At 38.2% G+C, this 15,146-nt stretch overlaps 1 protein-coding gene across 3 annotated transcripts in view; it reads left to right on the top strand.

Annotated features, from left to right (window-relative positions):
* Positions 1-15,146, top strand: part of LOC148676612 (neuronal membrane glycoprotein M6-b) — a 62,022-nt gene that overhangs the window by 30,572 nt on the left and 16,304 nt on the right. The window contains exon 1 of one of the 3 annotated variants that reach the window (XM_088609592.1): positions 6,218-6,716. The exons of 1 other annotated variant lie outside the window; for it this stretch is intronic. In XM_088609592.1, the coding sequence (XP_088465718.1) occupies positions 6,656-6,716 (61 nt within the window). In that variant the 5' untranslated portion in view covers positions 6,218-6,655. Of the gene's footprint in view, positions 1-6,217; positions 6,717-15,146 lie in introns of those variants that run through there. One more of the 3 variants, XM_088609605.1, reaches the window with a different exon arrangement.

The following is a 15,146-nucleotide window of genomic DNA, read 5'->3' on the forward strand; positions in this document are numbered from 1 at the left end:
TTTACCTGTTGTCCCATCATTTTTAGTAGCATATTTTAAACCGAATCTGCACATTTTCCTTTATTTTATTTCCTGGCTCTTCGTGTTTCACTGAAAGACTTTTCCAGATACAAATCAAAGTTTCTGAATGAATGTTTTAATTATGGCTTGTTTTTTTTGTAACGTGACTTTGTGTTTGTGTTTACCTGTTCATTAGTTTATTAGTACAGGTAGGTATTCCGTGCATAAACGTACTGGAACTTTAATTCATTTTGTTAGCATTAAATACAGATCTTTTTGCAACTTCCTGATGGCTAAATCTATAGAATGTTGTGGTTAATTTGCATGAATTATAAGGATTTTTTCCTCAATACTGAACTGCTAAAGGTAAATTCTGAGTGCTTTGGGCTTTGTTAGTATGTGTGTGAGGAAGGGGTTATACAGCCAGTGGTGAGTGAGGAATCCTTGCCACTAAATGAAAATTTCCAATATCTTTTTTGTGGTATGTTTTTTTGTGAAGATTTTTTTCCTTATGTCTCCGTGATGCTTGGGTTTGAAATCAAAACAGAAAGCAGTGCAACGCTGTACACATCGACCTGGAAGCCAAGTCATGATTTTGTATATTTGAAATTTGGTTTATCCCTGTGGTGGGGACTGTGATGGGGGTGGAGGAGTTGGTACTGGCCAAAACGTAAGGAACACAAGCCAGCCACATGATATTTCTCATATTTCTGAATCTTTTGGTTTATGTACAGTAGGTGTCCTCTAACAGAGATCCCCACTTTCAGTTGTTTTTCACTTTTTCTTCAATGGTTTGAAGAGTTTGTGTTCTCCATTTGCTTAAGAGCTTCAACTTTTTCAACCTCTAGAAATAAACAATCTGACATGACTACGGCACATCTGAGGGGAGAGACCATTGTGAGTTTGCACTCATCTTAGCGATGTCAAAGCTGTTGTTTTGTAATCCAAATTTGAGAATCCAAGATTGACACCTCTGGAAAGCCTGGCTCCCCTCTATTCTCTGTGTCCACCTGCATCTGCATGCGCTGGTAGCTCATGTTTTACATTTTCTTGAGATTTTGCTTCTTTTTTTCTGTTTCATTTCCTGTTTGACTGTTGTAGAGTCTTTATGGACTTAATAAAATTCATTAGAAAATAAAATACTAACTGAAATGACGATGAAAGTTTGGGTCATGTTGGACAGGGCATTCACTGAAGACACAGCATTCCCATGGACAAAGAAGTCTGTTATTTGTTTATTATTTTTGTTTTGTTTTTTCTTATTTATTTAGAGATGTTCTTCAAGCAATAGAAATTAGTATTACAATATAAAAGCCTTTACTACTCTTGAGTGAATTTTGTGACACCACTCTCATAACTTATGTTTTTTTCAACATCATAATCTTGTTTGCAGTCAAAAGGTGCTAAAACATTTGTGCTTCTAAAATCATAAGGAGGTTTGTTCTGAGCTCTGCTGAATCAAACTTTCACTGAGGCCATTTGCTCAGTAATTCCCACAAAGCCAACCTCTTATTGTGCTGGAGCTATATGTTAATTTTCTCTGTGTTTCCCATAAGAATGCTTTTTTTTTTCTCATGTCATCGCTCAGATATGAATGATGATGGAGCAGTGTAGGATGCAGAGGTTAGTATTGTGTGAGCAGAGCTGTTTGTTGTTACGTATTGAAAGCAGGGCTGAATAGATGCTAAGCAGTTATTCACCCGTGAAGACCCAGGGCCTGCAGGCTGAGTGGGTTCTCATGGGCTCTGCTTGGTATTGCAGCACAATTGATTCCAACAATAAGGAAAGTAATTAGAATTCCCACGTTACGGCCTGCTAATGGACTTCCATCTCCCTGCTCTTCTACACAAGTTGGACAAAGTTTTAGAAACGATTGCAGCTTCCAAAGGCAGTATCTCTTCTTTACTTTACGTGACAAAAAGGTTACAGACCAGTTGTGACATATTTGAAATCTTTCATGTGAGTGTCCTGGTCAAAAAGGTTTTTCTGGAGTTATGTGGGCGTCAAGTTTGTCTTAAGAGAATTGCTTCTCTGTAAGTTTAAGTGAAACACATTCAGTCTGCTCAGACGTTTCCGCATCATGAGCAAAGGCACCTGTCTCTGCTGAAATAGATATGAAGAAGAAACACAACCAGAGCTGAAAATGTTATGACTCAACTTAGTAGCACACTTGTGCAATACTTTACGGACTGCACCCATGCAATATTAAAGGCTGAGAGTTTTGATTTTGAATCGCAGTCAGATAACACCATTACATACTAGCAGTTTGTCCACCAATATTTTTTTCAGAACTGCTTGAGGGTGCCAAACAAACATGTTCATGCAGGCATACTTAGCTTAGTTAAATGTTGTTATAGTTGGTAAGTTAACAACTGTACAAAGCATGCATTTCCATGTTAACAAATTATTTAAATTTATTGATGTGATAATTCTGCATAGCTTTTCTTTCAAGTCATCCCAGTACTTTGCACCATCTTTCTGAATGTTACAATGTGTGTTGCGTTATTAAAATATATGCACTGCCCATGAATGATCTTTGCAATCAAGTTCCAGAACAAATTTTGTGAGTAGAAATCAGTTTGGAGTTAATATGGAAAACATACTGGTTTTCTTAAATGCAGAATTCCTGACTCTTTCTCTTACATTGTATGTATTTCAATATATGTGTTCACTCTGGCTTGGGAGAACAAGGACCTTGGTGGAAAGTATCTTGAGCTGTGTTTTACAGTATATTTCTTGGCTTTATAAATGATACTATCCCTACATGTAGGGAACCATCAAACAGGAGACACCTCTTTACACACAGGGTAATGGGACTGTGGAACAAGCTGCCCAGCCTTGTTTTTGAAGCTGATACCCTGGCTTCCTTCAAGAAGCCATTGAACAAGATTCTTGGATCAGTAAGCTGCTAGTGACTATACAAGCTAGGTTGGCCAAACGGCTTCCTCTTGCTTCTAAGATTTACCATCCATCCATTTTCTTATCTGTTTCATTCAACTCAGGGTTGTGGGAGAACTGGAGCCTATCTCAGCAACCAACGGGTACAGGGCCTGGTACACCCTTGAGAGAGAACACACAGACACACACACACTCACACCAGAGTCATTTTCCCAAAAGCCAGTTAAAATACCAGTTTTTTTTTTTTCTGTGGGAAGAAACCGGAGCGCCTGTAGGATACCCATGTGAACATGGGGAGAACATATAAACTCCACACAGATAGCAGTCCAGGGCTTCAGCCCTGCGAGGCTGCAATGCTAACTCTTGCACCACTGTGCCACTCTCATTTATATTCTGTTTTTATATATATTAACATCTTAAAGAAATTCATTTAATTATTTCTAAGCACAATGTAAAGCGAATTGGCATATCTAAAATGTGCCCTGTGCATTAGGAAAAGCTACAGCTTTGCTCAAGCAAGCATAATCGTCCCTGTGCCTTGTGCAGACTCGGGACATTAATTACCCTTAATGTCTGATGGGCCATAATCTCCACAGGCAACAGAGCAAGGGGAACCGTGCTGTCAGCGTTCCAGACACTATCAATTTTCTAGTTGATCCCATTACTGTAACTCTTCATTACAATTCTTTCACTGTGTCAGTGTCTTGAAAAACTGGGCAAAAATATGAAAGTGGCTACTGGCTGCTGCCTGGACTACAGGCCTTTCAGCAGGAGAGATGCTTAGAGGAATGTGGGAAGGGCTATGTGCACAAAAAAGGCAGAGAGGTCACTTTTTTGCAGATCCTCCTTATTTTCGGTTTTTCCATGAGGTGGTTTATGGCTGGGACGTTGCTGTTACGGCAACATTTTGTCACCTGGGGGCTATCAGGTTCCCTGAGCCACCAGCAATGGTTGTTATCCAGGAGAATTTGACATGTGTTTGCAATTGTTCAGTCTGTTTTATCTTCACCAGACTGGCTTTATTAGTGAGTTGTTTCCCCGATTTCTGAGTTAGTCATAATAATGAGGACGTGGTTTCCATTTGAAGTTTGCTTCATGGTGAGCCATAAACTTCGATGTTGTAGAGCACTGTTGGTTATAACAGCAAGACTTTAAAAGAGAAAGACTTTATGTTATAGCCTTTTTTTTCTATTTGGTAAAACAAATATTTTAATCCATTTTATAATCTAAACAAATGCTTTATTGTACCCTAAAAAGCATTAAAGGTTGAAAAATTGGGCCGTGGTCTTGGGCACAGAGCATTAAGAGACCAAAGTAAAAATGGTTTATGTTGTTATTAAATCAGCTGCTTTTACATACAAGTACATGGAAAGAGTACAGTCTAGGGTAGGAGAATTTCAGTATGGTAGTCACATACATAAATATGATGGAATGTAATTGAATACTAAATTCTCTTGATATTTTTCATTTATAGATGAAGGAAAACATTTAGGTTTTCTACTCATCTTTGTTATGAATAAGAGTGTACCACATTTTTTCCATTATTTTGAAAGAGGAACCCTTGATTTATGGAATTATGGATTAGATATTACAGGAGACACTGGTGGTCACTGCTTCGTTTCAGAATCTAGCCATAACATGCACATTAACATGATTTTATTCATTGAAAATGCCCTCCTAAGCATCTTATTGGAAGTTCTCATGAAATATTATACTTCTTCAATTCAATTCAAGCTTTATTATCCCCTGGGGGGAAATTTGTTTCATGGCACAGTATAATACAACAATACAACAAAAACAGATAAAGATTACCAACAAAGAAGACCAGAAACCACTGTTTTAGGAGATGAGAGTTTTTTTTTTACATTGTTTGAGACTGAGATTGCAGAGGGGACGAAAGATTTCCTGAATCTGTTACTGTTACACCTGGGGACACAGAGGTATCTTCCAGGTGGGAGTAGTGTAAATTCTCAGTAGAGGGGTTGTGCTACACATTCCATAAGGCTCTTGACCTTATATAGCAGCCTCTGTTTGCAGAGTGCATTTAGCTTTGTAAATAAAGCCATTCATTTTTGCCCGGAAGAAAGATTTCCTATTAACTACAGCCCTGTGGAGTTTCTCACTATACTTTGAGTATTACAGTGTTATTTACCACAGGATTCAACCAGAAGCAGTGCTTAAGGAATGGCCTGGAGGAATGTGTGAAGTCCTTGTGAATTGCATTACATGGAATGTTTATTTCTAATGCATTTAACTATGCTATACACTGTTGTGGTATATTGAATATACAGTGGTATTTCTTTTAGTTTCTGAAGTAAATTAAGATTAAATAACACTAAATAATAATTGTAGCCTAAGATATTATAGCCTCCTCTTTAATATTGGTATTAGAAAAACTACCTGTGATAAATGAAGAACAAAACATTAAAAAGTTTTAAAATTGATAAAGTGTTGTTGGCTCTGAATAATCAAAGATAATTTTGATCTTATTTCACAGTAATCTGGAGTATAGTCAGATATTGCTGATAAATCAGTATTTGTATTATTGTTCAGTAACTTGTTGTAGAAATCCTTTAATTTCTTGCAAGAGTCTTTCCAGGTTTTATTGAGCATTCAAATTTTTGGTTAACTCTGAATTTTTCACATCCACTGTAAGTAATAAGACTTTCATGCTTTTGGCAAAATATAGCTCTAGTTATAAAAACCTCATAAAGTTAAAATCAGAACAAAGTAAAATATAAATTAATGCTACAATAATACAATTCTAGGGTTTTGTTTATCACGAAAGATAAACAAAGATCGGAGAAGTCTTCTTCTAGTCCTTGCTTAGCCGTGCTTTCATTGAGTTTTTTTTTGGTTGTGTTTTTATTTTGTATTTCTCTTTCATCACTTAAAATTGCTTTTCCCACCAGAATGTCACAGTAAGGCCTGGGTTAAGTCATTAAGATGCTAAACAGGTTTTGCCTAATCCTGAACTGCTCAGGCACAACTTCATTGCTCTCTCTCTCTCACTGTCTCCCTCCTTCTTGGTCTCTGTGACTGTGGTGGAAGCTGGATTCTTTTTTTTCCTCTCTCTCTCTATTTCCCCTTCTCTCCAAGAAGTCAGCAGATGGAGTGGAGACTGTGGTTAGAGACTGTTAATGTATGCAACAGGAGCAGGGGCATATGGTATAAATCAAAATGCAGAGCACACTCTAAATGGGGTCCCATGGGAAAGAAAAGCTTGTGATTGTGTGATGACATGCATTCTGCGAGGACACAGGGTATAGTGGGGCTTTCATTGCTGCTGTACTGAGCTGGAGGAGGGGGTTCCTTTCACCCTTGCATACATACCCTCTTGTGATGTAATCAATCTATTCTCCAAAAGCAACCCTTGATTGCCATTCACTGGGAGCGTCCTAACCAGAGAGTAAAAACCGGGGGGGTTAAGTGAATTCTCTCCCCACTGTAACCGGACTGAATCCTAAACAGAACTGCGAAACAGAAAGGCCATTTTCCTACTAGGATTCTAAGTGACGTGTGGCTGAACGCTTGCTGGCAGAATTTTCTATGGACCACTAAGTTGAGCAAAATCGGATCTGACAAGACCTTTTGCGTCTTGGAAAGGGTTGCAATATACGACGGAGAAGGACCGTGCCACTCAATCACTGTAAAAAAAAAAAAAGAGAGAGTGCAAGAGAGAGTGGCAGAGTGGGAGAGAGAGAGAGAGAGGAGAGAAACGTGTTTGTAAAAAGGGGAAGCATTTTTGGTTGATGGGATGAAGCCAGCCATGGAAACTGCAGCAGAAGAGAATCCTGAGCAAAGCCCAGAGAAAAAAGGTACCACTGAGCCCTCGACAAAGGGGCACTTTAATGCTTTTCACTGGGATTGTTTACAAAGGGGTTTAACCTACTTGCGGCTGTTTTGATTCGCGTAACGGAAAAATGCACTAGATTCTGCAGTTCCATAACACAGATATTTTCTTATACATCCAAGCCATGCACAAAAAAATAACAAATGAAAACCGTAAAAAGATCCTGTTTTAGTCTGTTTTACAGATATGGCAATACATGTCTTATTTTGCTTTTCTGAAACAGAATTAATAGCAGTTTGCTCTGAATTATTGCTGTTGGGTAGAATCTTTGTTACTGTACTTCAAACAAATGGAACTCATCTCGGGGCTTTTCCTGTTTTATGGTTGGAAGAAACCTCAATGCTTTGTTCTTCATGCTAAGTATAATTTAAGAATTTATACTTGACTTTATGGTATTTAGTTCTGTTGGGAACCTTATGGACCGGTATTCTTGTTGTGCATCAGTCTATATAAGGTGATTCATTTTGTGTGGCCGTTGCTGCTGGGGTCATTGTTGTACAAGATAATTATGCCAGATCGTCAGTTAGAGGTTTTTATAATAAATGCATTAGGAAGTACAGGTTAGGAGTCAAGATATTAATCAGTATGTTTGTCAGTGGCTTTCTGATAATAAAGCCTTAAAGAGGAATAAAGGAACTCCCCAATTCATGGAGATGATTAATTTTTGGTCTATGACAGACTTATCTGTATTTTGTTGCCTGATGCAGATTTTTATGAGGAGGTAATTGTGCCTTGTGAATTAAGTCTCTTGACGGTGATTGAATTGCCAATTTTCCTATTTCTATGTGGAATTCAGGAAATAAATTGTGGAGGAAAGTACTATGATGATTGATTTGTATCTTTTTTTGAATAAAATGTCTTTTTATTTCTTATTACAAGCTAGTCTTCACTTAAAAGTTAATTTTCATGAAAAAATAGACTTTTGGAAACCTTGATAATATGCTTCCAAATTAATAAGCCAGCAAAACTGAAGAGTTTTTACTCATCTTGTAAACTAATTGTTTAATTCATTAAAATTAACAGATTTAATGTATGATACAAATTCTATTCAGTATCATTTTGTAACTTTTTCTTTACCTGGAGTCTACTTAGAACGCACTGCTCTGTTTCCAATTTTACTTTTTTGTGTGTTTTTCTGTTCTCTAAACAAAAAAACACATAAGCAAATCAGGGTTATGTCAATTTGATTTTGGATATGTTTGAATACAATAGAACGATGTCTGTAGCATGCAGATTCATCAGGAGCATTGGATATTTCCTGGAAATTATGTACACTATTTTTAATGATTTAACTTCAACCTGCTGTGAGATAATAGCAGCTACTCTTCAGGTGGTCACAGTGGTCATTTCTGACAACATTCAGACTTTTCATCATTGTCCTCACACCTGGAGACAAATGGCCAAAAGCAGATGCTTGGATAGATTGGTTTTGTTTAGGTTCTACAGCTGATCCTGAGAGATTTATTAGATGTCTTGATCCATGTAATTATAATTCATCCAAATGGATGAGTCTTCTCATTTTCAGATTATTAACCTTGTCTTTTTGCTTACAGCTCATTAGTAAACCAAAATACTTAGAATATACTGAAGTTATATAACACATAAGGGTTTGGCAGTCTGCCATCAGTTTAAAAAAATAAAAACCATATGTGCCTACTGTAGCACCCCAACCATTTTAATTGGTATTAGTATAATTGCAGGGTGCATGAAGAGGCAGTATCTTCTCTCCAATGGTTTCCATTAAATACGATAAGAAGCTTCCTACAGTAGGTAGGATCACAAGGACTGACTGCTCTTAAACATGGAGGCCCCTCTCTGGGAAGCTGTCACTTGTTTGACAGGAAAAAGCACAACTGTTTGTCGCTAAAAACAATATTTTAGAGATTGCAGTGTGTTCACGCAGTTTTAGGAGCAGCACCACGATTATGCAAGATTCATAGTAAGTATTTTACAGGTGTTTTGGGAATTTTCAGGGTACAACAGCTGACAGCTTTTGCCTACAGGCTTTAAATGAGGGCTAAGTGTTTGTAACAGAGGCGCGGGCAGTCAGCTGGAAGGATTGTGCATGGTGTCATATTTTTCTGCTTGAGGAAAGTTAAAGGAAAAAACGAAGTCACCGTGTATCCCAGAAGTGTCAAAATTAGTGGTAATGGAGGCTGTAAACTTTGTGGTTCGACTTACTTCTACTACTTGTTTGAGTAATATGGGCCTTTTATAGTGATTCTTCCATTTTTTCATGAGGTTCCATCTGGCTTAGCACTTGCCACGTCTGTCTTGTCTGACACAATCAGAACTCTAAATAGTTCAATCTAAAGGGAGTCTCAGTCTTGAAAGGCATATGTTATCTTCAGCATCAAGGTGACATTTGGTGGATTTGTCTGTTTTTTTATGATAACACCTGTGGCTATTAAAATGCATTTGCATGTGCCTTTGCCTCAGAAGTCTGAAAGATGTTGAATATCAACTACATTTTTTTTTTAAATATGGAGAAGCTACATTTCCTGAGCTTTAGTATTCTATCTTTGGAGAGTTTATAAAGATGACTAAGATATTATATATTGCAGGTCTGAATTTGTTAGGCTATAGATTTTATATGCATGGATTCTGATAAGTGATAATTGCTGCTTTAAAAACATAGAAGAAAAAGGCACATCATGCTCACAACAGTTGTTGCATTATATGCTTTGCTCTCGTGTGATTTAAATATTTGTTTAAAGATGCCAAAGTGAAACGGCAGTTCATCAATTGCGCGGTGCAATCTCTGCAGACAGTAAATTAAAGACTAAAAGAAAAGACACATTGAGGTACACCACTCATATGTACTACTGCTTACTTGCAGTTTGATTTTGTTTGTGGTTGCTCAAATGCAAAAACATGCTTTCCTAGATATATTTTTAAAATAAAACTCTGAATGCATCACTGACATCTGCACAACATTCCAAAACCTGATTTGAATAAGGGTGTTTCAGCCCATTGTATATTCCACCCTAGCTCTATTTCTAATTGAAATGGGAGACATCCTGAAGAAAACAGAACTTAAACATGTTAAAAAACATCAACTGGGTCTCTAAGGTATGTCATCATAAAATATGAAGGTCTGAGATGAAAAAAATTCTGAATTATATTTCAATATCTGTGAAAGCTTAGATCTGCTCTGATCTCTGATGCTTTCATATTTCTAAAAGGTTTGTTTTCTTTATTGTTATCATTATTGTTTACTGTTTACGATTTAATACGTCTTACTTCTTCCTCTTCCCTTTTTGTTATTTTTTAAACAAAGAGCTTATGTTGGAGGGTTTGCCCCCAATTATTTCTTTCCATCCTTTTAACAGTACTTCAATCGGTGACCTGGGCTCCAGACATATATTGATACATATTGAAAAAGATTCTTACTACAGGTATGTCCTGGAGGTCAGAAGTGGCAGCGCCTCTGTTTTTCGCTAAATCGTTCTGCTCACATTGTGCTACAACTCTCCTTTACTGTATCTGCACCTAAGTTGTTTAAAATGTATTGTGTGTTGGGCGTGCCTTAGCACAAAATCCTCTGACTCTTGTTATTGCTGTGTGCTTTCATAGCAACACAGGCAGCCCTAGTGTCAGTATCTCCTTGCCATCCCTAGCCCTTCACATTTTCACACGGGATCTTTCTGTGGCACAAAAAAAAACACAGAAAAAAGAAACCGCTCACAATATCGGAAACAGTTTTGTTCCTGGAACATTCTTTTTCAGCTGTAACCTATTGTAGATGCAGTAGGCTAAGATTGCATAACCAATTGTTTGCATCTCGCGTTGTGTGCTGCCGTAGGAGTTAGCTTAGTTCTTGGATCAATACAGCTCTCAGGCGTAGGAGTTCTTAAAACGGAGAAAACCTAAAACAGTCCCATGCTGGATGACACTCTGTTCTTCATGTGGGGCGGTGCAGTGGCTCTGTGGCTAAGGATCTGCGCCTGTGGCTGGAAGGTTGTCGGTTCATATCCAGCAGCCGGCAGAAGAATCCTGCTCCTTTGGGCCCCTGAGCAAGGCCCTTAACCCCAACTGCTCCAGGGGTGCTGTATAAATGTCTGACCCTGCGCTCTGACCCCAAGCTTCCCCCCCTGTTTGTGTGTCTGTGTGTCTGATTGAGAGCATGAGTTGGGGTATAGGAAAAAAGAGAAATTCCTAATACTTGAAATTGTATATGTCCATTAAAGTGATCTTATCTTAACTAGAATTCCTAAGAAACTTACTAGTGGGATTGCAATATTCATGCTTTGCTGTCGGACTTCAGTGTTTCTTACACTGTATTCCCAATACAGCAAATATATTGGGAATGACAGTAATTTGATGGCAGGATATTAGCAATTCGATTTAATAGCGAAGAGAGAACACGTTGGTCAGAACCATACAAATAGGTCAGTAGACATCCTGAAAAAATTAACAAGCAGCAGCTCTGAGCCAGGCCGAGACGGCTTTATTGAATACAGGGTAAAATTCTGATAGAGGTCAGAGGGGGCTAGGCATGTGTGAATCCATATGCAAGGTGGGAGGAAGCTTGTTGCATCTTGCTTCTCACATTATGGACTGAAACTGTCCTGGTTTCTCATACCCTAACTCTTGCGATAGCACGCAAGTCCCTAAAATGAGCCCCAATAAGCACTTGTGGCCTATCATTGATCACACGCTTTGAAAACAGCCAAGGTGACCCAGTTCTTGAGACTTCTCACGCAAAGGGAGAAACGAGCAACAAATTATAGTCTTACTTAGTTTTTGCCAGTGCAGTTTCTGCAAAATAAATCCTAAAGATATTTTTTTTCAAATTTTGCATATTCTTTTATTTCTTACAAAGCTAAACGGAGTTCCAGCTCTTGCAAAAATATTTGGATTGTGTTTTATCTAAGGCAGTTAGATGTGCATAAAATTGTGTATTAATGTGGTGCTTGTTGTGCTGTTCTGTGAATTTGAGAGAAACCATTCCATTTCTTCAGTTTTAGGAAATGTAACAATCTCAATAAAGAAGCATATAAAGTGGGTGAAAGCCGGTCCAATTGAAAAGTCAATTGTTAAATTTGTATCCTAATAAATGAATAATGTAACAAAATAATAATGTGTTTTCTTTATTGCTAAGTTAAAGACAAATTGCATATTTAATGGAAACAAAATGTGTCAAAAAGAGAAATGATATGAAAAGAACGCAGTAATCTAACATCATCTCAGCCTTAAATCATTCATAAGGAAATATTACTTTTACATTACTTCTTGCTTCCCATCCTTTCATTTTAATAACACTTAATCATGCAGATTGTATCATAGTTATTAGTGTGGCGGAAAGATCAGGATGTGCTGACAGCTAAACAGTTAAATGATCAAATTCATGTTGATTGTACAATGGTGTATTCTGAAATGGAGCATTCTTAATCGTATTGAGTAAGCACGGATAATCGTTTAAGAGTCAGAAGAAAACAAAGCATACAGTAGCAAGACTACTCTTAGAAGACTATTATTAGTTTAATATCCAGAACAACATCATCTTCTCCTGTAGTACTGAGCTTTGTTTTTTTGTTTCACTGGTATTCTGGTCAGCTTTAGTTTGTCAAAGATCTGTGTTAACATGATAAAAGCTTTTGATCCTGTTTATAACAACCATTGTCTTTTTTTGTTCAGTAAAGGCAAACAGAAATGGGTGCTTTTGGCATGACACATTTCTGAGAGAGCAATCCAGAGTGAAGCACTTAATAGCCCTTCCACACTGGCAGTGAAGAGCATCTGGTGTTTATACATTATGGTCTGGAGAAGTTAAAGAAGGCAGTTTTGCACTTCTGATGCAATTACTCTAGCTCAGCTTTGAACACTTTACATTACGTTCAGTGCAGACAGAGCCTGGTGATTATATAATACATTGGATGTGTTCAGGCTATGAAGTGCAGTGCAATAAAAACATTTCAGAAGTTTTGGAAATAAAAATTCTGAATAGGGTTACCAAACAAAACCAGCAAAATTTGAAAAAAAGAAATTCAGCCAGTCTTACTGGCATTCAACCAATGAACATGCCTGAACACCCACGCTTCTGTATCTTCTCTTATTTTAGGTACTGCTAACATCTAGGCAGGAAAGGCACAGGAAATAAAAGTTATATTGCCTCTATTTACCAAATCTTAAAGGTAATAATATAATGCCACTCATTCAACAACCATCAACATAATGTCCTGGAAAAGGAAGAAACGATTCTTCGATGTGCTTAACCAAAAACAGTTTGCAGATATGTTGGTGATGCATCTGTGTTTTTGTTGACAGAGCTTTTAGTTTTTCAATACACACTTGATTCTGATAGCGCTGTTCTGCATCAGTAGGTTTCTGAGTCTCCAGAAGCACAATCCCTTGTGGGGAAAAGTTAAACAGATAGCTGAAACATTTTGACATCGTGTCAGGCCTGTGTGCTGCTTGTTAGCATTACAGTTGATTATGATCTTCCTGTACTGTGGCACTCCTTTAACACCTTCAGAGCTGTGTCTTTCTGAGCCAGGCTTGGGGAAGAAGAACTGTAAAGACTAAAGTAGTGCAGGGATTTTACATACAGTAAAATCCAGCTAATGAAGCGTCAAGTCTGCTTTTGTGCTGCTCATTCCTGCCTGTTGCCTGAGCACCGTACAGCAGAAGCCCACAGGCAGTGAGACAGGATGGCACTCTGTGGTTGGGCTGTCCTGAGAAGAGGGCATAACAAGAGGCCGGAAGAGTTTTGGCCTGGTCTTCCACTGTGCACACAGGCCAGAGCTGAATAGTCCTCACTGCCACTAACCCCCAGCTGGAAGAGGGAGCTGCAGCAGTACACTGGCTCTTTGTGTTGTAGCTCTATTGACTGCATTCCTCACTTTCACCCCTCACTTGTGTGCTTCTGTAGGCTGTATTTTTAGTTATTATAGCATGTCTTTCATAACTGTGAAAGTTTGGGCTTGCGTCATATTCTAACAGCTGGCCTCTGGTTATACTGTTTTCTTTCTGGGCTCTTTCTTTTTCTTACTGGAGGAGAGAGGCAAAATGTGTCTTGTGGAAGCAGAACTTGTCAAACATAAATGTGGATTTGTGTGTAGATCTTTAAGGCTTTGAAAGCATGTGAAAGTCTTCAGACGAAAGGCAGCTAATTTGATTTTCATTTGGAGCAATTTATTCAAGGCATGACAATGGTTTCCATCTTGTGTGCTGTGTGCTGTGATTAGGAAACATCTTGTTCTGTCTGAGGATGAGTAGGCACTTCTTGAAGGAATCCTAAAATCTGCAAAATGGCGTTTTTTAGCGGTGGTAATTACCAGGCTCTTTTCTCATGGGGAAATGTAGTTTACTGAAAACAGAGAATGACTCGCATTAATTATCTGACTTTATAAGACCACAGGGTTTACAATTATCCATTATCACATTTGCGTTTTCATGCAATAAATAGAGTCCTGGTTTAGAGCAGTATGCTTAGTTTTGTAATGACATCCAAAGTGCAGCAGTCCTGAGGTGGGATGTGACACACAGACATAACCACCGTCGGCACTTTTTAGATTTGATCAAACAGCCTTTACAACTTATATTCCACACATTTGATCTCACAATTTTTCAGATACTTTCCCAGGTGTCACTCTTCTATGTAGCCATCTTTTCCATTAAGCTGGTCGGAAAAGTGTCCAGTTGTACACTTGCATGTTTGAGGATGTTTGAGAATTGGCCAACATTAACCTCCAGCCATTGAATAGAAAAATCGCGCACCAGGCTCAGGGCTTTCCTGTCTGTACATACAGTAATTGCATTTAGATAGAGAAATTATTGGCTGCTTTTACTTATCCTTGAATGTAGATATTATACCTGTAGCATACAGTGACAGGCTAGATTAATGGGTAAAAACCACTCTTTGTGGACCTTCAGTCATTTAGATTGAGAGAAGGCTGGACATCAGTAATACGTTACAAGGTCAAAAGGCTGCTTTGCCATCTAGAAAGATCTATTATCCAATTTATGAATTTGGTCATATATTACTCTAAGGCATAGACTTTGTAGGACAAGGCTGATCAAGCAGACCAATGTACAGCTCTGTTTCACTCTCCTTCAGTTTGCAATGTAGTCTGTAACTTGCAGTTTCCTTTTTTCAAATTAAATTGATCGAAGCACGTGTAGCCCTCCTCATCTGAACCCACATGACATGGCCCATGGAAAGAGCCTCATTTCCCATTTATGTGGCATCAGCAGCTGCTCTGTTGGCAGGTTCTGAACACTCTGCTGTTTGTACAATCTGCCCGTTCTTTATGAAACCAACAGTTACTGGAGTGTTGTGATGTTCTCACGCAACATGAACAAGCAGTACCTTTCACATTTTGTTTATTCAGGGGTTTGATTTGAGGTTTTGTTCATGTTGGGTAGAAGACATTGCCTTAGTCTCCCCAGA

Source organism: Lepisosteus platostomus, chromosome 2 (assembly GCF_059453375.1).
Source record: "Lepisosteus platostomus isolate fLepPlt1 chromosome 2, fLepPlt1.hap1, whole genome shotgun sequence".
NCBI classification, from domain to species: Eukaryota; Metazoa; Chordata; class Actinopteri; order Semionotiformes; family Lepisosteidae; genus Lepisosteus; species Lepisosteus platostomus.